This window comes from Larimichthys crocea, chromosome VI (genome assembly GCF_000972845.2).
Source record: "Larimichthys crocea isolate SSNF chromosome VI, L_crocea_2.0, whole genome shotgun sequence".
Taxonomy (NCBI): Eukaryota; Metazoa; Chordata; class Actinopteri; family Sciaenidae; genus Larimichthys; species Larimichthys crocea.
The window spans coordinates 25,584,046-25,606,578 of record NC_040016.1 but is presented as its reverse complement, the minus strand read 5'-3'; the positions used below and the strand labels follow the sequence as shown (position 1 = coordinate 25,606,578).

At 46.6% G+C, this 22,533-nt stretch overlaps 2 protein-coding genes and 1 long non-coding RNA gene across 5 annotated transcripts; 2 read left to right on the top strand and 1 right to left on the bottom strand.

The window, feature by feature from the left end:
* Positions 1-4,376, top strand: ctsa (cathepsin A). The gene is made up of 14 exons (XM_019265237.2): positions 1-180; positions 1,271-1,434; positions 1,571-1,682; positions 1,905-1,955; positions 2,047-2,133; positions 2,204-2,359; positions 2,436-2,612; positions 2,788-2,879; positions 2,963-3,041; positions 3,129-3,277; positions 3,377-3,452; positions 3,610-3,699; positions 3,800-3,901; positions 3,992-4,376. Exons 2-14 carry the CDS (start codon positions 1,271-1,273, stop codon positions 4,073-4,075), a joined length of 1,419 nt encoding a protein of 472 aa, XP_019120782.1. The 5' UTR covers positions 1-180; the 3' UTR covers positions 4,076-4,376.
* Positions 1,625-22,250, bottom strand: LOC113745823 (uncharacterized). The gene is made up of 3 exons (XR_003462434.1): positions 22,205-22,250; positions 6,189-6,343; positions 1,625-1,733 (listed from the first exon to the last, which is right to left on the bottom strand). It is a non-coding gene; the product is annotated as an uncharacterized LOC113745823 (long non-coding RNA).
* Positions 4,932-22,210, top strand: LOC104933139 (ral GTPase-activating protein subunit beta-like). 3 transcript variants are annotated; one of them, XM_027278927.1, is made up of 31 exons: positions 4,935-5,470; positions 5,837-6,003; positions 6,206-6,392; positions 6,503-6,634; positions 8,145-8,272; positions 8,489-8,539; positions 10,466-10,510; positions 12,375-12,422; positions 12,516-12,673; positions 12,754-12,877; positions 13,057-13,183; positions 13,335-13,502; positions 13,653-13,767; positions 14,550-14,685; positions 14,757-14,818; positions 14,903-14,963; positions 15,073-15,194; positions 16,543-16,725; positions 17,811-17,959; positions 18,067-18,215; positions 18,348-18,451; positions 18,522-18,677; positions 18,796-18,981; positions 19,071-19,229; positions 19,318-19,438; positions 19,532-19,723; positions 20,273-20,373; positions 20,467-20,551; positions 21,172-21,196; positions 21,284-21,423; positions 21,855-22,210. In XM_027278927.1, exons 1-31 carry the CDS (start codon positions 5,016-5,018, stop codon positions 22,025-22,027), a joined length of 4,209 nt encoding a protein of 1,402 aa, XP_027134728.1. In that variant the 5' UTR covers positions 4,935-5,015; the 3' UTR covers positions 22,028-22,210. The 3 variants fall into 3 exon arrangements, with proteins under 3 accessions (XP_027134729.1, XP_027134728.1, XP_027134727.1); XM_027278926.1 differs by having other exon boundaries at positions 21,142-21,196; XM_027278928.1 differs by lacking the exon at positions 21,855-22,210 and having other exon boundaries at positions 4,932-5,470; positions 21,129-21,196; positions 21,284-21,405.
* Positions 22,251-22,533: the final 283 nt, after the last annotated feature.

The window sequence follows — 22,533 nt, the reverse complement described above, 5'->3', positions numbered from 1 at the left end:
CCGCGGTCATGTGACTCGCTATGATTCTTCATTGTCGGCAGCTGCAGTGCACGGAACCTGCTGAACGACAGACAGGCAGACAGGCAGGGAGACAGACAGGCTGACAGGCTGGTAGGCAGGCTGGCAGACAGACAGGCAGACAGACAGACAGACAGACAGACAGACAGACAGACAGAAGAGGTGAGTTTGTTTGTGACTCTTTGTTTTTGTTTCTCTGATGAACTTCGTTCCTGCTGATAGCTTAATGTATGTCTGTGATACACTGCTCAGAGGAACAGAAACAGGAAGTAATGCCTCTGTTTAAAACCGTTTAAAACGGTTTCAGACTGTTTCAGGCTGTTTCAGGCTGTTTCAGGCTGTTTCAGACTGTTTAAAACTGTTTAAAACCGTTTAAAACTGTTTCAGACTGTTTTAAAACTGTTTCAGGCTGTTTCAGACTGTTTCAGACTGTTTAAAACTGTTTAAAACCGTTTAAAACTCTTCAGACTATTTTAGACTGTTTAAAACAGTTTAAAACTCTTCAGACTGTTTTAGACTGTTTCAGACTGTTTAAAACGGTTTCAGGCTGTTTCAGACTGTTTTAAAACTGTTTCAGGCTGGTTAAAACTCTTCAGACTGTTTTAGACTGTTTTTAGACTGTTTCAGACTGTTTCAGGCTGTTTTAGGCTGTTTTAAAACTGTTTCAGGCTGGTTAAAACTCTTCAGACTGTTTTAGACTGTTTCAGACAGTTTAAAACAGTTTCAGACTGTTTCAGGCTGTTTTAAAACTGTTTCAGGCTGTTTCAGGCTGTTTCAGGCTGTTTCAGGCTGTTTCAGACTGTTTCAGACTGTTTTAGACTGTTTAAAACAGTTTAAAACTCTTCAGACTGTTTTAGACTGTTTTAGACTGTTTTAGACTGTTTTAGACTGTTTTAGACTGTTTAAAACTGTTTCAGACTGTTTCAGGCTGTTTTAGGCTGTTTTAAAACAGTTTCAGGCTGGTTAAAACAGTTGTTTTAGGCTGTTTTAAAACAGTTTCAGGCTGGTTAAAACAGTTCAAAACAGTTCAAAACAGTTTAAAACAGTTTCAGACTGTTTCAGGCCGTTTCAGGCTGTTTCAGACTGTTTAAAACGGTTTCAGACACTGAACAGATCACATGACAAGCAGCTTTAAGATCAGCTGACTTGATGATCCCTCAGTGCCGACTGTCAGACTGAACCTTTAAAAAACTAACATCAAGTTTTAGTCTCACTGATCCACCTGATGATGTCACATTCTGTTGTGTTTCAGATGCAGGTGGCAATCTTTTGTTATTTCCTGTTCCTCTTCCTGGGTGGTGATGCAGCTCCGGCTGCAGACGAGGTGACTTACCTGCCCGGCCTGCAGAAACAGCCGAGTTTCAGACAGTTCTCTGGATACCTGAGTGTGGCCGATGGGAAACACCTGCACTACTGGTCAGTAACACACACACACACACACACACACACACACACACATCTCTGCATCATGACAGACACTAAGTATACATAACAAAAATGAACCTGAATCCACCTGTCGCCCCACCTGAGCATGTTGCTGTTGTTGTTTCAGGTTCGTGGAGTCTCAGAACGACCCGTCTTCAGACCCGGTGGTGTTGTGGTTGAACGGCGGTCCTGGCTGCAGCTCTCTGGACGGACTGCTAACAGAACACGGACCCTTCCTGGTAGGTAACCTGACCTCTGCCCACCTGACCTCTGATTAGGGTTGCAAAATTCTGTGAATTTTCAAAGTTGGAAAAGTTCCATTTCCATAATTCCCATGGAGTTTTTGATTTGGAATTTCCAAAGTTCCCAGCCTAACATCCCATGAAAAATTGACCTGACCCTCTCTCTGCGTTTGTATGATGGCACAACAACACCTGCTGACCTCTGACCTCTGGTTTCAGATCCAGGATGATGGAGTGACGCTGCAGTACAATCCATATTCGTGGAACAAGGTGCGTCAGTCATGTGGTCATGTGACCCAGGTGTTTTGGTCACATGGGTGTTAGATTGCTGACATATGATTGGTTTACTGTCTCCGAGCAGATTGCCAACATGTTGTACCTGGAGTCTCCGGTAGGAGTCGGCTTCTCGTACTCCGACGATCAGAAATATGTCACGAATGACACGGAGGTCAGTGCCACGCCCAGAACACAGCTCCTGATGGGCTCCCAGGCATTCAACATGTTTTTTTTCTCCACAGGTGTCGATGAACAACTTCCTGGCTCTGAAGGAGTTCTTCCGTCTGTTTCCAGAGTTCAGCAAGAACCAACTTTTCCTGACTGGAGAGAGTTACGGAGGAATCTACATCCCAACGCTCGCTGAGCGTGTAATGGAGGATGCTAGCCTCAACCTGCAGGTACACACACCGATACTGCCCTGATACTGATACTGTTGCTGACGTTAGTGATTCACCTTTTACACCTGTCCTGCAGGGTGTTGCAGTGGGAAACGGGATGTCGAGTTACGAGATGAACGACAACTCTCTGGTGTACTTTGCGTATTATCACGGCCTGCTGGGAAGTCGGCTCTGGGCCGATCTGCAGACATTCTGCTGCAGCGCTGGGAAGTGCAACTTCTACAACAACCAGGACCAGAACTGCTCTGCCAGGGTGAGTCTGAACCAGGTCCAACTTATGATCCAGATTAGTCCAGTTTGGGTGGTTTCAGACTGGATTACATCGGTCCAAACCTGGCTGGAACAGTTTACCCTGTAGGTGGACTGGACCTGGTTCAAGGATTGGGTTCAGACTGGTCTGTCTGAGGTGTTGTTGTTTTCCTCTACAGCTGTCTGACGTCCAGGACATCGTCTACAGTTCAGGACTGAACATGTACAACCTGTATGCACCATGTATAGGTGGCGTCCACCAGAGATACAGGTAACCTTTGACTGCTGACCTTATCTTCAAAGGTAGAGTTCACCTGCAGCAGGTGTGGTCTGATGTTGGCTTGTTGTTGTCAGTATTGAACGAGGTGAACTGGTGATCCGGGATCTGGGGAACTCGTTCATCAACCATCCATGGACTAGGTTGTGGAACCAGGTGTGTATAACGTCACCTGATGTCGGTAACTTCAGATGAGCTCACCTGGCGGACTGATAGAAACTAGCTTCTCTTCTGTTTGAGTAGAAGTTACGAGGTCTGTCATCGCTCCACCTGTCGGTCCGTCTGGACCCGCCCTGCACTAACTCCACTCCCTCCTCCCTCTACCTGAACAACCGGTATGTCCGAGCTGCCCTGCATATCAGCCCCAAAGCCCTGGACTGGGTCATCTGCAGGTATGCTTTTGTCCCATAACACCTGTCTGACTGTACACCTGAACATGACACAACTGAACACACCTTGTTCATCATGTTCTCGTCTTCCTCGTGTTGCAGCTCTGAGGTGAATCTGAACTATGGTCGTCTCTACATGGACGTCAGCAAACAGTACCTGAAGCTGCTTTCTGCCCTGGTCAGTGAACACACCTGTTCTTTATTTTACACCAAACTTCATACAACATTACGAGTACCGCCCTCATTACGTAACATATCTGATCACAGATTGGCTGCTGTGTTCATCCAGGTATGTGGGGCGTGTCCTTGTTGAAAGTGTTGTGTTCTGTTTGCAGAAGTATCGGGTCCTGGTGTATAATGGGGACGTTGACATGGCCTGTAACTTCATGGGCGATGAGTGGTTCGTCGAGTCTCTGCACCAGCAGGTAAGTCAAACTCAGTCCCAGGTGTGCCGACCTCTGTGTGCCGACCTCTGTGTGCCGACCTCTGTGTGCCGACCTCTGTGTGTCGACCTCTGTGTCTCAGGTGGAGGTTCAGAGGCGTCCGTGGTTCTACGATGATGAAGACGGTCGGCAGGTTGGCGGCTTCGTCAAAGAGTTCAACAACATCGCCTTCCTCACTGTGAAGGTAAACTCCACCATATTTATCATCTGATGACATCATCTGTTTGGGGGCGGGGCTCTGCTGCTAACCTGATTGACCTCTGTCCTGTTGCAGGGTTCTGGTCACATGGTCCCATCAGACAAACCAGTTGCTGCCTTCGCCATGTTCTCTAGATTCATCCAGAGGAAACCGTACTGACCCCCACCCGCTCTGGTTCTGACCCGCTCTGGTTCTGACCCACCCTGCTTCTGACCCGCTCTGGTCCTGACCCGCTCTGGTCCTACCCTTCTGCCTGCTGTATTTTCATTGGATCATTATTTTTCACTGCCAGCCAATTGGCACACTCAGATTTATTGTTGCAGGGAATGACATGTCTCAAACCTCAGCCAATCACAGCACTGCTTCTGAATCACTCTACTGGTTACATGTGGTTGTCATGGAAACGAGCACTGCCGCCAGTCTTTGTTTGAATGTGAATTTTTTTTTTTTTTTTTTTTAATAAAAATAAAATTTAAAACTTGACTGTGCTCACATCTTTATTTAATATTGTTATTAATTTTAACTTTATTTACTTTATTGTTTATTGGTCTTTTGGTTGTGCCTGACAGTCACAGCTCAGGGCGAACAGGGCTCTGTGAGCCTGGCAGTCATGGCTCAGGGCGCACAGGGCTCAGACAGTGAGGGCAGCAGGTGTGTTTTGACTTTGAGAGTGACCTGTTACTGTTACTCTGTCAGTGTTAGCATGTTAGCGCTGTGTGTTAGCAGCTGTTGACCCACCTGGACTCACCTGGAATCAGCTGGACTCACCTGTGCAGGTACAGCCACTGTTGCACCGTTAAAACCAAATTTAAATCTACCTGATCTCAACTGGACTCTGCTCTGATGGTATTACCTGTGTGTCCAAACTAAATAATGAGGCTGGTGGAGTGTTTAATTAATATGTAACACCTGTCTGTCTCTGACCTGTCTGTTGCTTTCTCTGTCTGTCTCTCTGACCTGTCTGTCTGACCTCTTTCTCTCTGACCTGTCTGTCTGACCTGTCTCTGTCTGACCTGTCTCTCTCTGACCTGTCTGTCTGTCTGCCCCCCCTCTCTCGGACCTGTCTCTCTCTCTGTCTCAGCTGAGTAGTAGTTGGTGGATGATGGACCAATCACTGCCTGGTGGGTGTGGTCATGTGAGCGTGCTCAGTTGTTTCCCACCCTCTGTGGGCAGAGATGTTGCCGTCGCTGTGGTGAAGCCCCTGGGTGTCTGCCTGGGAAACCCTGACACCCAAAGCCTGCTGCAGACAGACAGACAGGTCTGTCAACACTGTTCGTGTTGTGGGCAAAATAACAGAAACACCTGTCTGCTTTTAACCTTTTGGTTCCTGAGACTTTCTGTCTGTTCTCAGGTGAAGTGGACGATGGAGGTGTTGTGTTACGGTTTGACTCTCCCATTGGACGGAGACACGGTCAAACTCTGCGTGGATGTCTACACTGATTGGCTGATGGCCCTGGTTTACCAGAGAGACTCCATCCCTCCACCAATCAGCCGAGAGCCCAACCTGTACATCCAGAAGATCCTCCAACACCTGGACAGCCTCTTCATGCCCAGGTATGTTATCACACCTGGACTGAACCAGGACCTGTTCCACAAGGGAGGCAACTCCTAAATGGTCATGTGACCTTTAATCATCATGTGACCTATTTTGTAGACAGAGGAGAAGGTTCTAGATGCCATCCCGTGGTCCTACCATTGTTCTGGAGGTTCTGTGCTGTGTTTAGTGACAAGTGACAATATAACCATTTATTTGGAATGTCAGGATTGTGAATTGGGGTATAACTTAACATTAAATAGGGTTATTTTAGTTGTTTTGTTTTTTTACAAAGAATCTGATAGTCACTGTAGGGTTCACAAACTTTTGAGCAGCACTGTATATTATATATATATTATTTAACTTGAGGCCCTGCCCCTCTCCAGGTCAGACCGGTTAAGTCCGGTCTACCTGTCTCTCTGTCAGCAGGTGTTGTGTGCCGTTCAGTCATTGGCCAGAGAAAGTCATGTGATGAACAGAGACACCTGGGAGACTCTGCTGCATTTCCTGCTCCGCATCAACCACGCCATGCTAGTTTCACCCACCTCTACAGGTGTGCCTGTGACTCCACCCCTGTGTGTCCTCACCTGTTTCTACTTCTCTCACCTATCTCTGTCAACTGCCTCCCTCTCTCATTTGTCTCTTCTTCTCTCACCTGTCCCCTCTCTCATTTGTCTCTCCTTCTCTCACCTGTCTCTCTCACCTGTCCCCTCTCTCACTTGTCTCTCCTCCTCTCACCTGTGTCCTTTTCTCAGGGGGTGTATCAGAGCAGCTGTCTGTCCTCTCTGTGGTGGTCCTGTTTGAGGTCTGGTTGCTGTCTTGCTCTCGCTGTTTCCCGTCTCGCTCTCTGTGGTTGAAAGCGCGACAGATGTTGAGCAGCTGGAGACGAGAACCTGTAGTGACAGAGCAGTGGAGCCGAGTCATTGCCGCGTTGACGTCCAGGTGGACAGACAGACAGACAGACAGACAGACAGACAGACAGGAATCATTATTTATTTGTATTATTAATTAATTATTAATTAGTTATTTTGAATAGTCACATTGTGTTCCAGGTTGTTGTCGGTGACCTTCGGTCCTGCCTTCCCTCACTTTAAAGTTCCGGCTGAAGACGCCGTTCTGATCCCTGCAGACCTTGATGACCAACGAGTCTCTCACACCTGGTTCAGATTCCTGCACCTGCTCAGGTAACCCTACTCTACAGATATATACTACTGGGATCCTGGGATTTGCTGGAGCCACTCTCCCAGTTTGGGGGTTACTGTGGGTTACCAAGTGCCCCCACTACCATGGGGACCACGCAACCCTTGACCTTCCACATCCGTTTCAGCTGCTCTTTCAACCCTTGATACTTCTCAAGTTTCTCATGTTCCTTCTTCCTGATGTTGGAGTCAGCTGGGATCGCCACATCTATCACCACTACCCTGTCCTACCTTGTCCACCACCACTATGTCTGGTTGGTTAGGACCTGTTTGTCAGTCTGGAAGCTGAAGTCCCACAGAACCTTGGCCCTGTTGTTCTCAGCCACCTTCTGTGGTATGGCCCATCGGGATTTAGGTACTTCTATTCCATAATGGTTGCAGATGTTCCTGTATACTATCCCAGCCACTTGGTTGTGCCTCTCCATGTACGCTGATCCAGCTAGCATCTTACACCCTGCTACTATGTGCTGGACTGTCTCAGGGGCTTCTTTACACAGTCTGGCCTCTATGGCTCTTGTGCTTATGGCCTGTTCTTGTGCTGCCATGATTAGTGCCTCTGTGCTGTCTGTCAGTCCTGAATTATCCAGCCACTGGTAGGATTTCTTGATATCAGCCACTTCCTCTATCTGACAGTGGTACATGCCATGTAGGGGTTTGTCCCTCCAGGTTGTCTGTTCCTCCTCCTCTGCACCCTCCTCAGGGTTCTGCTGCCTGAGACATTCACTTAGCAGCTCATCCTTCGGGGCCATCTTTCTGAAGTATTCTTGTATTTTCGATGTTCCATCCTGGACTGTGGCCTTGACGCTCACTAGCCCTCGGCTCCAGGTTTCCAGTTGGGTCAGCAGCTCTTGTGTTGAGGCTGTTGGGGCTTGGTACCCAATCTCTGGTTGTGGGGATGATGATGACATCTCCCTGCTGACCTGTCGTCCTGGCTCCCCCTTGCCGTAGCATCGTTGTTGTATTTCATTAATCATCTCTAGTTGTGATAGTAGATTTCGATTACGAATGTTGGAACACTGGGCTAATAGCTGTTTCTTTGTCAGCCTTGATTGTGGGTTTCAAAGTATCCAATGGTCCCACATTCGCGGCATGTATCCCCTCTCTCTGGGATTGCTTGTATAGTAGCATTCCAGCAACTCCGTGTTTTCTTCCCTCGTCCATCTGTGTTTTGTTCCAGTAGCCCATTTCTCATCAGTTTGCCCTGGTCCCCTAGCAACTGACGCAGACCTGGGCAGTTATGTGTTCACTCATCCTGAGGTAGGCTGATATATCATGAGGGGTCTTGCCTAAGGACCCTTACTGCACTATGTTTTGTTGTTGTTGATGTTTGTCCTGACTGGGATTCAAATCCTGGTCTCTCTCTCTCTCTCTCTCTCTCTCTCTCTCTATATATATAGTATATCTATATATCTATATATATAATCTTATATATATATATATATCACACATGATTGAATTACATTAATCAGTAACATCAATAATCTTCTTCCTGCAGTAACCCAGTGGACCTGAGCCGCCAGAGTCCATCGACCTGGGACGAGGCATCAAAAGCAGATAACCAGCTACCAAATATCTTCTTCAGAGCTATGAGAGCAATCAGCACACTGGTCGACGCCTTCCTGGGTATGCTGACCTCTAATCTGACCCTGGGCTTACCTCCAGCTAACCCTGAGCTAACCTCTGACCTTGACTCACAGTTTGTTCAGCTTAATGAGTATAACAAGCATCTGTGTTGAAAGGTGCTTTAGAGACTGGACCATGGTGGACCGTGGTGTGTCATGGTGGACCATGGTGGACCATGGTGGACCTCTAATTTAAATACTGATGATCCTGTTTCAGGTGTGACTGTGATTGACAAAAAACCAACAGAGCAGCTGATGACACACACAGGTACACGCATGCCCTGTACACACATATCACATCATTCGCATGTTTGCATGTTTATTATTTTTTTTCGTTTTTATTCCGCCGTTTATTTTCTACATATATATTACTGTCATTATTACTACCATTATTACTACCATATCTGTTACTGTAATCATTTTTATCATTCATTATATTCATTGTCATTTTATCAGTCATTGTACATTATGTTTGTGTTGATTTGTCCTGTACACGTGACATCCATTGCACGTCTGTCCGTCCTGGGAGAGGGATCCCTCCTCTGTGGCTCTTCCTGAGGTTTCTTCCACATTTTTCCCTGTTAAAAGGGTTTTTGTGGGCAAGTTTTTCCTCACTCGACCGGGGTCTAAGGACAGAGGGTGTCACTCCCTGTACAGATTGTAAAGCCCTCGTGAAGGCAATGTTGTACTTTGTGACTTTGGGCTATACAAATAAAATTGATTTGATTTGATTTGATTTACATCTTCCTAAAAGTAAATCCCATTTTTGACGGCCCATATCCCCCCCGAAAACTCATGAAAATGTACCTATCCCCCCCACGTCAGGTGTAAAATTTCGCATTTTGGGGGTCTCACACATGGACGTACGCATATGCCTCTACAGCGCCACCTAGGTGTGCGTTTTTGGCGGTGCCCCTCGCCACGGTTTCATCCACGTGTACGAAATTTGGAGGGAGTATGTAACATGCCCAGACGCTCTTGGTTACCCCGGCTACAGTGAACCGTACGGCGTCCATTTAGTGTCAAAGTTGGACTTTTCGTGTTTTTTGGGTCATTTCCAGGGGTCGCATTTGAACGAACTCCTCCTAGGGATTTTATCCGATGTGTTTGAAACTCGGCGTGTGTGTTCTTAAGGCCTTGACAATGAAAAGTTATCAATATCCTAAGTTTTCACTTTTCTGTGTAGGAGGGGCGGGGCCACAAAATTCGCCGCGTTTTTGTGAAATTTCGACATGCTATAACTTTGCGAAAAATAATCCAATCTTCCCTAAACCTCGGATATATAATGGCAGTCTAGCCTAGAACACATTTCCATAACAAAACTGGATGATTTTCACAGCACCACCTGTTCCTGCGACAGGAAGTGTCATATTTACTTGACGCTAACTTTCTCCAAAGTTTTTGAGTATATCCACCTCAAACTCGGTGTTTATGTTGTTGTCATTTTAATGAGTTTTCATCAGAGGGCGTGGCCGTGACAGCGCGTCAAAGTCAACGCTGCCAATTTTTTCTAAAAAAAAAAAATGAGACTCCATTTACTTTAGGGCTGATTTTCGGACAAAAGTGTTGGGCTATCATATACTTTCTCAGAGCTGTCTGAAACTTCTTGTGGTTGTTAAGACCAATATTATGCACAATTCAGCTGCATAATTAATGAGGGGGTGGGGCAAAAGTGATCTATAGCGCCCCCTGGAATTTTTCAGCCCCGCCACAGTTTTGGACACAGAATTATGAAACTCAGCCGAATTGTAGAACATGGCAAGACCTACAATAAACATGAAGCGAGATATTTAAGAATGAAAATCGCCATTTTCTGTGTTTTGGCCTGGTTGACAAGGGGTTATGTTTGAACGAACTCCTTCTAGGGATTTTACCTCATTGACTTCAAACTTGGTAGGTGTGTTCACATAGACTTCCTGAGTTAAAGTTATCAAAATTATGAATTTTGGGGAAACTGTGTGGGCGTGGCGCTCTATGCACATTTCCACATGCGCACATTTCGACGTGCGCACATATGCGAGGGCCCGACCATCGCTGCTTGCAGCTTTAATTGTTGGTTATTTTTATTATTTGTTGCTATTGTTGTTGTTTGTTGTTATTGTTGCTGTTTACTGTTGTTGTTTGTTGTTTATTGCTGTTGTTCATTGTTGTTGTTAATTATTTGTTGTTTATTGTTGTTGTTCTGTTTCATCAGGACTAACAACAAGGACTCATTTCAGAGACCGGCTGCCTTCTCTTGGTAAACCAGATTAACCCAAACTGATCAGGGGCCACTTGTACGAATACTTGCGTGGATTTTCACGTGAAACTTGGCGTAGGCCAAAACCCGGAAACTGTCGTACGCACAAAAAAATTCAGAGGTATCAAAGTGTGCGTACGCATGGATCCGAGCACGTTTCTTTTGTACATCTCAATCAACGGGAATTGAGCGCACATGCAACTCCTCCAGGTCCACGCCCCCATTTACATATGCAAATCTATTTAAATAGGCCCTGGACCTGAGATTCACCTCTTCGCCCGATCAGATAACGCGATGAACAAAGGAAAGAAAATGAATTTCACAGAGTCTAAGCTAAAGATTCTAGTGAATGAAGTGGAGATTCGGTTTGGTTCCCTGTCAACAGGGATAAATATGACCAAAGAAAAGACGTGAGTGGTAGCGTGTGTGTGAGGCTGTAAATGCCGTGGGATCCGAGCAGCGCACACACAGGTGTGGACAGGTGTGGCGCCGCGGCTGACATTTTACGCCCGCTTTTACTGACAAGAATACTGAACACAGGGAGACAATCAGGGGCTTGTTAGAAAGCTCTGCAGGTCTAATTTCACCAGCAGAAAATAAAGAAAACCAAAAACATGATATTTGAATGCGCACATACCCAAATGTGCATTGGCACACTAGCACGGTGCGCGATGGGTGGCTTCTGGGTAAGTAAAGAGTTTATTCGTTTAATTGTCCCATATGTACATACAGGACAATTAAACGAATAGAAGCCACCCATCGCGCACCGTGCAGCCTCCAGCCGGTTCCCAACCATGCTGTTAGTCATAATGAATGAGTCGTGCGTTGAACCAGGCCACCTTGCCACGATGTTAGTTAGCTGCATTTGCGCATCACATATGATTTGAACAATGATGGAATGAAAATGTTTCCTTTTAACACAAACAAATTCATTCTGTAATTTTATAGCAATGTGTGTGCAGTCAATAGCTCCGATTACATTAGGGAAACCGGCTCTCTGCAAACTGCGCTTTAATGTCAGCCTGTTGAACAGCATTGTACGGGAATCTGATGTACCAGGAAGACATTCGGATGATTCCGTCCCACACAGCTGGCATGGCTCGGCTCAGGGTTGACTGGCACACTCCTGACCGATCGGCCAGCTCCCGCTGGAATGCCCTTGTTGCCAGGAACCCCAGCGTGGTCTGCACAACCCCGGGCTACTTGCCGGCCCCCGGCCGCAGCTCTGCGCACCACTCCAGTAACACTGGCCTTGGTAACCGAAATCGGCTTATGAGCCAATTATCATTGTTTGCAAGTAAATCCTTGCGTTCCTTAAATACTCGCTCACGTCGGATTGCACCATTTGCAAGGTCCTCTAACAACGCTAACGCTGCCTTTGTTAATACCATTTTCTTCATCACATTGCGCATGCTTTCATATCCACCCATATAACTGCAAACACGTGGGTGTGTTAATTGTTCATAAGTGTTTCTCTGATGTGCACATCACTCTGATGACTACTTGTTTTCACATTATTATCAGTTTCCCAGCTTCACCTCTAAGTGTCGCCACAGGAACAATAGCTGTAGAAACGTGCGTACGACAGCTATGAAATTGCCGTGGGACACGCACATTTCTACGATCATTTCACGTTTGATACATTTGAACATGAGCGTGGAACAGGATGCACGCCACTTTTTTGTGCGTACGCATGCTTTGTACATGAGGCCCCAGGTCAATACATTCCATAAGCAGAGACAGAACCAGAACTTGTTCTGTTGGTGTCTCTGATTGATTGAAGTTGATTCAACCTTATCGTTTAGTTTTGTCTCTGGTGTCTGGCTTTCATTGGACGTTTGTTTTTCACCTCATCTCCTCCCAGGTGTAGCCGTTACCAGGAGTCCATTCAAAGACCGCCTCCCTTCCTATGGTAAGCCCCGCCCACCTGCCTCACTCCTCTGATTTGATTGGTGGTCTTGATCCGCAGAGGCAGATCAGCACACCTGTCCTCTGGTCACCTCAGGTCTCTCTCGACCTCGTTCTGGAAGTGCCCCACCCACCCCGGGAAACATAGGCCTCCTGAGTGTGCCCAGTGCCCCTCCCTCCACCAACTCTCCCCCTCCACACAACAGACGCCTCAAACCTGCAAACGTTACCAAGGCAACCAGCAAAGCTCCTGTGGTAGGACAGCGTGTGGTTTACCTGTCCAGGTACGCCTCTGTGTCTGTGGTTTAATATTATTGTTCTTCTTCTCTTCTCAGATGTCGTCCCCACCCCGTCCTCCCCCCTCCTCTCCCCCTCGACCGTCTGCCTCGCCCCTCAGGTGTAAGGTGGACTCCCTCCTCCACCTGTTTGGCTACTGGCTGTTTGATGCTGCTCTGCCCCGTCAGTACTACAAATACTACAAACAGTACTACATACAGTACTACACACAGTAATTATGTACTGCACAAAGTACTACACACAGTACTACACACAGTACTACATGTACTACACTACTACTTCATGCTCTGTGTACTTTTACTGTGAATCAGGTCATGTGATAAACTCTGTGTTTTCTCCAGCTCGCTGTGATGTCACTGTGATGTCAGACAGGTGGGCAGCTGGTCGAGCCGAGGCCTGCGGGACGCTCTGCAGGATGTTCACCTGTAAGAAAACTGCAGAGGACATCCTGCCTGCCTACCTTTCCAGGTACATATCTATCTATGTGTCCAGTTACACATCTGTCCACCTGTCCAGATACATGTCTGCCTATTTGTCAGGGTACATGCCTGTCCAGGTGTCTGTCAGATGTATTTGTCTTTTAAAGTCCTGTGTTCTTTCTCCTATCTCCATCCATCAGGTTTTACCTGGTTCTCCTTCAAGTTCTCCAGGTGTTGGAGGAGACCCGTCCTCCTGTTCTTGCCTCCATTCTGCTGAACTCCACCTGTCTGTTCTCATGTGACCTGAGAGGAGTCAACCTTCTGCTCCCCACCTTCACCTCTGCTGTGGAGAATGTGCTGCTAGACAGGTACGAGTACAGGAACAACAATCACCATTGAGGTCCCCTCTCAGACCTTGTGAAGATCTTGTCCATACTCTCCAACCCTGACTGGAGGGACACCTGCAGGTACAGACAGGTGTGACTACAGGTAAATGTCTCTGTCTGTCTGTGTCTCAGAGACTTGTTGAGGTTTAAGAGTTTTGTGAGTGTGGTGGATCTGAGGCGAGCCTCCATCCTGATACTGCTGTCTCTGCTGCCCCTCCCACTTCAGTTTCCCTCCATCCAATCAGAGGTAAGCCCCTATCCACCTCGTTAAACACCTGCACACACTTGAAAGATCATCCATTATTGCCCACAACTGTGTGCGTTTATAGGTGTGGTCCAATAATCAGTTTGTTTGTAAGTTTCCTCACTGAAGTATTAACGTGTCCACCATGATAAGAGCTGTTTGAATCCTCTAACTGTGAAGGAAAGGAACTTTAATGCTTCCTTTATTATCTCCTTTAGCATAGGATACACTGGACCATACATTAGGAAAAAAAGGACATTATGCCATCCCACAATTCCTTGCGGTAGCAGCAAAAAAATCAACACAGCGTTCAGTCATCCACAACCAGACATTAAAAACATCAGTGTATTTAAACAGTATGATGCAGCCTGCAGCAGAGAGTGTGTGAATATGAACATACGTGTTGACGTGATGTAGAAACTTTGATCATGAAGATCATTAAGAGTTCTGTTGTTGACTGTGGAGCTACGTTCAAGTTTTTCACATTTATATTTCTTGCATGAAAAACACAGTAAGAGCACACGGGGAGTAGAATTTCAGATGTGTGTTTTGTTGTCCATCTTTGTAGTTTTACCACAGATCACGTCAATAACATCCTCCGTCACACCATGATGTAGTGTGAGTGCAGTCTGACTCTCTGAACAACGCCCTACACTTCTCCTAACTCTTTATGACCTCTCCTTCACATCTTTCCTTGGCCTCATGATGTTTTCCATCAAGGTCAAGGAAAAGTGGTTAGGAAAGTACTTAGAATCTTTTTTTTTGACAATTCGATTGTACCCCAGGTGTTTTTAGACAGGAAGTCCAGTGGTGATGATGTCACAGCAGGTAACTTCCTGTCTCTGAAGCCTCGCCTCATCAGTGTTCTGATTGGAGCTCTGCACACCGAGTCTGACGCCACCAACACACAGATCATCCTGGGTCAGTCATAAACAACAGACTGTCTTAAATTACAGGCTGTATGAAAACTGATGAGCTGATGTTTCCTTTAGGGGTCATGTTGAACCTGGTTCAGGACTTGGCTCTGTTGGAGGCTGCAGGACAAATCCAGCAGGTGAGTCCACTGACACTGACAGAACTGAACCATGATCCAGATCAGTCTGTAGGGGGTGCTCACTCTGCATACCTTTGTTTCCAGGATACAGAATCTCGTTGTGGACCGAGCAGACCCAGAAGGACCAGAGGAACCAGTGGAACCAGTTAATTATGATTTTATTGTTAACCTGATGTGTTTTGATGACATATATGCATCATGTGATGAACTATGTGTGTGCGATTGTGTTGCCATGGTAATAATCATCCTGCCAGACACGGCATCAACGCTGTGGGTTCAGTTTGTCCGTCTGTTGACTCAGCGTCTGACGGCTCAGTGGAGGAATGACTCAGCAGTATGTCTGTGTGCACTGGAAATACTGGGAGGACTGGCCAAGGTACACACTCACTAATACATACCTGACACACACCTGAAACACAGTAACACAACCGACACACAGTAACACACCTGACACACAGTAACACACCTGACACACTGTAACACACCTGACACACACTCGACACACTGTAACACACCTGACACAGACCTGACACACAGTAACACACCTGACAGACACTCGACACACAGTAACACACCTGACACACTGTAACACACCTGACACACACTCGACACACTGGAACACACCTGACACACTCGACACACAGTAACACACCTGACATAGACGTGACACACTGTAACACACCTGACACACTGTAACACACCTGACACAGACCTGACACACAGTAACACACCTGACACACAGTAACACACCTGACACAGACCTGACACACAGTAACACACCTGACACACTGTAACACACCTGACACACTCCACATACAGTAACACACCTGACACACTCCACATACAGTAACACACCTGACACACTGTAACACACCTGACACACACTTGACACACAGTAACACACCTGACACACTTGACACACAGTAAAACACCTGACACACTCGACACACAGTAACACACCTGACACAGACGTGACACACACCGTATCACACCTGACACACAGTAACACACCTGACACACAGTAACACACCTGATACAGACCTGACACACTGTAACACACCTGACACACTGTAACACACATGACACACAGTAACACACCTGACACAGTAACACACCTGATACAGACCTGACACACTGTAACACACCTGACACACACCTGACACACAGTAACACACCTGACACACAGTAACACACCTGACACAGACCTGACACACAGTAACACACCTGACACACTGTAACACACCTGACACACTCCACATACAGTAACACACCTGACACACTCCACATACAGTAACACACCTGACACACCTGACACACTGTAACACACCTGACACACACTTGACACACAGTAACACACCTGACACACTTGACACACAGTAAAACACCTGACACACTCGACACACAGTAACACACCTGACACAGACGTGACACACACCGTATCACACCTGACACACAGTAACACACCTGACACACAGTAACACACCTGATACAGACCTGACACACTGTAACACACCTGACACACTGTAACACACATGACACACAGTAACACACCTGACACAGTAACACACCTGATACAGACCTGACACACTGTAACACACCTGACACACACCTGACACACAGTAACACACCTGACACACAGTAACACACCTGACACAGACCTGACACACTGTAACACACCTGACACAGACCTGACAGTTACACATCTGTGATCTGTCCTCCGTCAGGTACAGGTGAGTGTGGATGTCGCTGAGAGGAGGCGGGCCATGTCTTCAGTCTGCACCTACATCGTGTTTCAGTGCAATCGTCCTCCTCCACTTCACTCCAGAGACCTGCATTCGATCATTGTTGCTGCTTTCTATTGTCTCAACGTGTGGGTAACTCAGCACGTCGACCTGTTGCACCAACAGGTAACTGAACACACGTAACTGACCAGCAGGTAACTTAACACAGGTAATTGACCAACAGGTAACTGACCACAGGTAACTGACCAACAGGTAACTGATCAACAAGTAACTTAACACAGGTAACTGACCAACAGGTAACTGACAGGTGTGTGTTGTACATGTGTTGTTGTTCTTTGTGTATTTTGTGTGTGTATATTGTGTTGTCAGATTGTCAATGGTGAGATTAGGAATTCATAAAGTGTTCAGGAGCCTCTGATGTCTTATGCTGTAATATTTATTGACGCTTGATCAAGGAGAATTAGAGACACTCTCAAAGTTCATCAGAAGTGTCTGAAGAGTCTGTTGAACTCATGCTGGTGGTCAGACTTTGAACCTCTACAGACAACACCACAAATACTGATCACCCAGAACTAGTCACAGAATGTTTGACCATGTTAGTGTTACTGCTCTGACGCTAGCCTACAAAACCACCTCAGGATCTGCCCCTGCCTATCTCAGCGTCTTACTAAAGGCTCACGTCCCGACCAGGGCGCTACGCTCCGCTCATACAAACCGTCTAGTTGTACCCTCGCCTCTCGCAAAGCGAGGTCACTCTAAACTCTTCTCTGTGGTCGTCCCCAAATGGTGGAATGACCTACCAACGGCTACTAGAACAGCAACATCCCTTTCGACCTTTAAAAAAACTTGTAAAAACCTTTCTGTTTCGAGAATGCTTCCCTGCCTAACAAAACTAAAAACTACTCTGTGCTCCTTTACACCTTTCTCAGCTTATGTCCTCCTCTGTAAGTCGCTTTGGATAAAAACGTCTGCTAAATGCAATGTAATGTAATACTGTCAGCACATTCAAGTCTGGAGACACTGTTGTCTGTTTAAGTTAAAGAAACGTCACAGCAAGCTTTCTATTATGTTTATGAAGACAACATTCAGTTCCTTTGACTCTGGTCACCACAGTGTGGAGACAGACTGACACCTACTGTTCTCAAGCCAAACAACTACTACTGCCGAGGACCTCAAGGTCCACACGCGACCCTGTACAACCTAAGGATAGAAAATTCCATAACATATTGTGTGTGCATGTGTATTTTCAGGAATGTTTATTGGAGGTCCTGGAGATTGTTGAATTGGGGATCTCGGGCAGGAAGTCCAGAGAGGAACAGGAAGTGAGGTGTAAAGATGTGAAAGAACTGAACCCTGCCTCTCTGAGGGTGAAGGAGGCGGCTGAGGCTACACTGAGCTGGTGAGCATAACAAACACACCTTTACGTACCTGGAGTTTCAAAATAAGAGCACCTTTTTGGGTGGGACACAGTCTGCCTGGTCTAACGTGGTCTGGTTCACGTCCCAGTGTGATGCAGGTCTCGGGAGCCTTCCCGGTCCCGCTTCAGGATGAGGATTCTCTGGTTGGCTCTCTCGGTGTGAAGAAGTTCAGATATTTTGTGGTGGACAGCTCAGTAATCATGGCTATACTAGAGCAACCGCTGGGACCTGAAGAGGGTCAGTCCAGAGTCAGTGACCTGACAGAACCCTGAACTACTGCAGGAACACAATGAAATCTGCAGACAGCAATCCAAAGTACAATTGGCTGATCGATCGTTTCAGCATTTAATGATGTTTTTGTGGTTTCAGCATCATGTCCTTCACTCGCAATTCTGATCAGAGGAGCATCAGGACGTCACACCTGGACTCTGCAGCTCCACCTGCAGCCCAGAGAGGGTCGAGCACACACACAGGTGAGTCACACCTGTAAAGTTAATGTTTCAAATCATTGTTTTACCTCTGCTGACTGCTGGTCTACTGCAGGAAGTCCTGATCCCAGAACACCACGGCGTAGACCAGAAGGATATCAGGACACGATGTGTCATCAGAAATCAGCTGTTTCCTGAAAATCTCGACAGAGTTCCTCCAGTCAAAGCAGATCTGAGTATTCCAGCGCTACAGGAGACCCTACCTGAACAGGTAAGGACCTGGTCCAGAGTCAGACAGGTTATGTGAGAAGAACTGGCACCCATAGCTTCAGGTGTGTTTCAGATTAGAGTTCAGAGTAGTTCAGGTGTAAACTTTCCCTTCTCCTCAGATGCAGCAGCAGGTGGAGCGTCTGCATGCAGTGTTTAAGAGACAGCAACAGGTGGAGTCCCAGCCACTGATAAGCAGACAGTCGGTCGTCATGACAAACTGCAGGCCGCCGCCCCCTGTCACCACCTTCCAGACAGCAAGACTCTTTCTGTCCCACCTGGGCCTGCTGACACCTGAGACCCTGAAGGTACCCTGAAGGAATAGGACAGAGACTGATTGATTGGTTGTTCCAGATGTATCTGTTGTGTCACCTGTCTCTGTCTCACCTGTCTGAAGGATCCAGGTACAAGTAGCGTCCCGGCTCAGCTGGTGTCTCTGGACTCGTCTCTTCCAGGTTTCTCGGAGGATATGAGACGTTTGGACGAGCTGTCGTCCAGATACTGTTACTCTGCCCTTGTCTTCTATGTGAGAGCAGGACAGAGGACAGCTGCTGAGGTCACTGGCCTGTCTGTCTCAACTGTTTGTCTCACCTGTCTGTCTCAACTGTCTGTCTCACCTTTCTGTCTCACCTGTCTCTCTGTAGATCCTGAGGAACGTGGAATCCAACCGCAGTGTCTCATCTCACTTCCTGGACTTCATTTCGTCTCTTGGTCATCCGGTAGAGGTGGGACGACAACCAGTGGGAGGAGTCAGAACCAGTTTAGGTCAGTGCACTAATTGGTCACCTCAAACCACATGAGGTTATCTGAGGTTACTCAGGTTCTCCTGAAGCTGATTGGTTGTTATGTGTCTCCCAGAATTCTCTGCTGTGCTGGGTGACAGCGGAGGGGGTGTGTTCAATGGAGAGAGGTTTGTCCTGATGTACACCGACGCCCTGACAGAGATCACCTTCATTGTCCCATCATCGTCCTCACACAGTCAGTACATCCATATATGGACAAGCGTGATCACAGGTTCTGTGGTCGGACCAGTTCCATTCAGCTATTTCAGTTCAGTTCAGTTCAGTTTTATTTCTATAGCTCTATATCATAACTTCAGTCATGTCATGACACTTTCCATTCAGAGTAGGTATAGACCGTACTCTTTATAATATTTATAATAATATATATTTATATATATTATATATTTATAAATAGTATTATTTACAGAGACCAACAGTTCCACTATAAGCAAGAAAAACTTCTTTCAGGCAGAAATCCAGTGTGATGAGTCTCTTTCTAGAGACTTAGTTACTTTAGATGGGATCACCCTGGCCTCCAGCTCCACTGTAAAGAATCTTGGAGTTGTTTTTGATCAGGATTTGTCCTTTAACGTCCACATGAAACAAATTTCAAGGACTTAATTCTTCCACTTATGTAACATAAAAAAAACGGTTTCTTTGCATTGGCTACCTGTTAAATCTAGAATAGCTATAGGACTACAGTTCCCATAATCCACTGAGCTCTCTGCCAAAAGTAACTCCTAGCTTCTTTATGGTAGATCTGGAGGTTAAGGTTTTGTCTTCATTATTTTGTTTTTGTTTTTCTTTTTGATTAAAGCTGCTGATTGGCTGAAGAGTCCAGATGAGGCGGAGCCTCTGACTGAGCCACCATCCAACCTGAAGAGTGATACTGAGCTCAGCCGAGACCCCCAGCCCACAGTACGGACCTTCAAAATAAAAACATTTTTATCTTATTACCTGTCTGTCTGTTTGACCTGTCTGTCTGACCTGTCTATCTATCTGTCTTTTCAGAATTCTCCAGTTGATTTTGTGTCGTCATTCGTCAGCTCTGAATCAAAGCTCCTGATCATCTGGGTTGAATGCTTTGAGGACGTCGGTAACTAACTTCATAAAACTGATCCTCTGGCACAGTCCTCTTCATCAGCCTGTCTCAGTTCTCTGTGTCTCAGTCCTCATCCTTCCAGACTTCCTCTTTCTATTTAGTCCATCAGGTCGTCCACTCAGTCGTCTAAAGTCAGTGTACTGTGAGGACCTGGATGGTTTCGCTGAGAGCAGTGAAAGAGTGTTGAACGCTGACACTTCTCACCCGCAGTAGGTGCCTTTTTGTCTAAATAGGGACCACCAGCATTGAGAAAATGGCGGCTGAGGAAGCTGCTACAGCTGAAGAGGTCGAGCTGAATACCTCAATATACAAATGTAAGCTGTCAAACATTATTGCGAATGCTCCACAGGGTTGCAATTCGATGAAGAGAAGAAGCAGTAAGACTTTGGATTGCCATTTCTGTTTACATACATTACAGTACCTGCTGAAATTAGAGCACTACACCATGAAGTGCACAGACAGTACTACATAGAAGAGTAGTAATGGAAGGATCTGAACTGAGGCACAGTATAACACTACAAACCTAATATGAGCTGTCTCAATCCTGCTGAGTATTTCTACTGTAATACAGTACTCTGTTTCAGAGAGTTTCCCTCTGTCTGATCTGTTGTCAGAGTCCAAGACACCAAGACCACCAAGGTAAAACACAAACAAACCAAGACCACCGAGGTAAAACAAACAAACATGCTGGTACAAGCTGCTTCTGTCTGTCTGTGTGTCTGTTAGTGCGTCAAACCTCCAGCTGATCTTCATCCATCCTCTAAAAACTGGACTCTACCGGGTCCATTTCCATGGAAATGCCAACAGCAAGTTTGGTTTGGTTGTCCCATTGGTCAACGGGAGCGTGGTCAGCAAGAGGTCTTTGGGTACGTCTGTCTGTCTGACATCATCCGTCACCTTTTGTTTAAATCATTTGGGACTGCTCTGCCTCTGGTCGTTTGAATCTGGATTGGGTCCCATGTTGAATCATGGCAAGTTGTGGATCAGCAGAAGTTTTGTCTAAGGGTGAACATTTTCTGGCACTGGAAAATAAACTGACACAGTGCGAGGAGGTTTTACGTTTAACTGACTGCTGTCATTCTGAGCCTCAGAGGCTCTGGACCCGTCCTTCGGGGCCTCAGAGGCTCTGGACTCGTTCTTCTGGGCCTCAGAGGACTCGTGTTTAAAAAAAGGCTGACAGAGGAACCTGAGGAGGTTCAGCCGGACTAGCATTCAGCTGAAGAAGAAAACTGTGCAATGAGAAGTAAAGAATCATGAAGTCGTTTTAAAACACTAATTAAGATCTGTCTGTTTCCAGGGATCCTCATTAGAGAGACTGTGATCAACTGTTGCCACCGGCGACGGTTGGAGACTGACTCCGCCCCTCCGCCCCATGTCAAAAGGAAGCACATGATCAGTGACATCATCCATCGCTACCGCAGCCTCCATTCTGGACCCACCTTCTACTCCGCCCTGTTCCAGGACCCCTGACCCGCCCCCTTCCGCTTTAAATCAGCCAATCAGAATCAACAGTTATTCCAGTCTGCTTCACAAATTAGGAGTTACAAGGTTATCTGATGATGTCACCTTACTGATGATGTCACCTGAGTGATGATGTCACCTGAGTGATGATGTCACCTGCAGGTATAATAAATGGTGTGTCCAAACCTCTGTGGTCTCTGTCCTGTCGCTCCTCCTGGTTGTCACGGTTATCACCTATGTATTATTCCGAATAATTTATTCGGTTACCATGGTAACGGACATAATACTCTTCCTGACGATCGATTACAATCGATGACATCATTCCATTTCCTGTTTGTGTCGGAAGTCGGCGAGGATAAAAAAAGAAAACTGCTGCGGGTTTCATTTTCCTCCATCCCTCCGCCTCTCTGCTCCTCCATCCCTGCCTCCTCCGCCTCTCTGCTCCTCCATCCCTCCGCCTCTCTGCTCCTCCATCCCTGCCTCCTCCGCCTCTCTGCTCCTCCATCCCTCCGCCT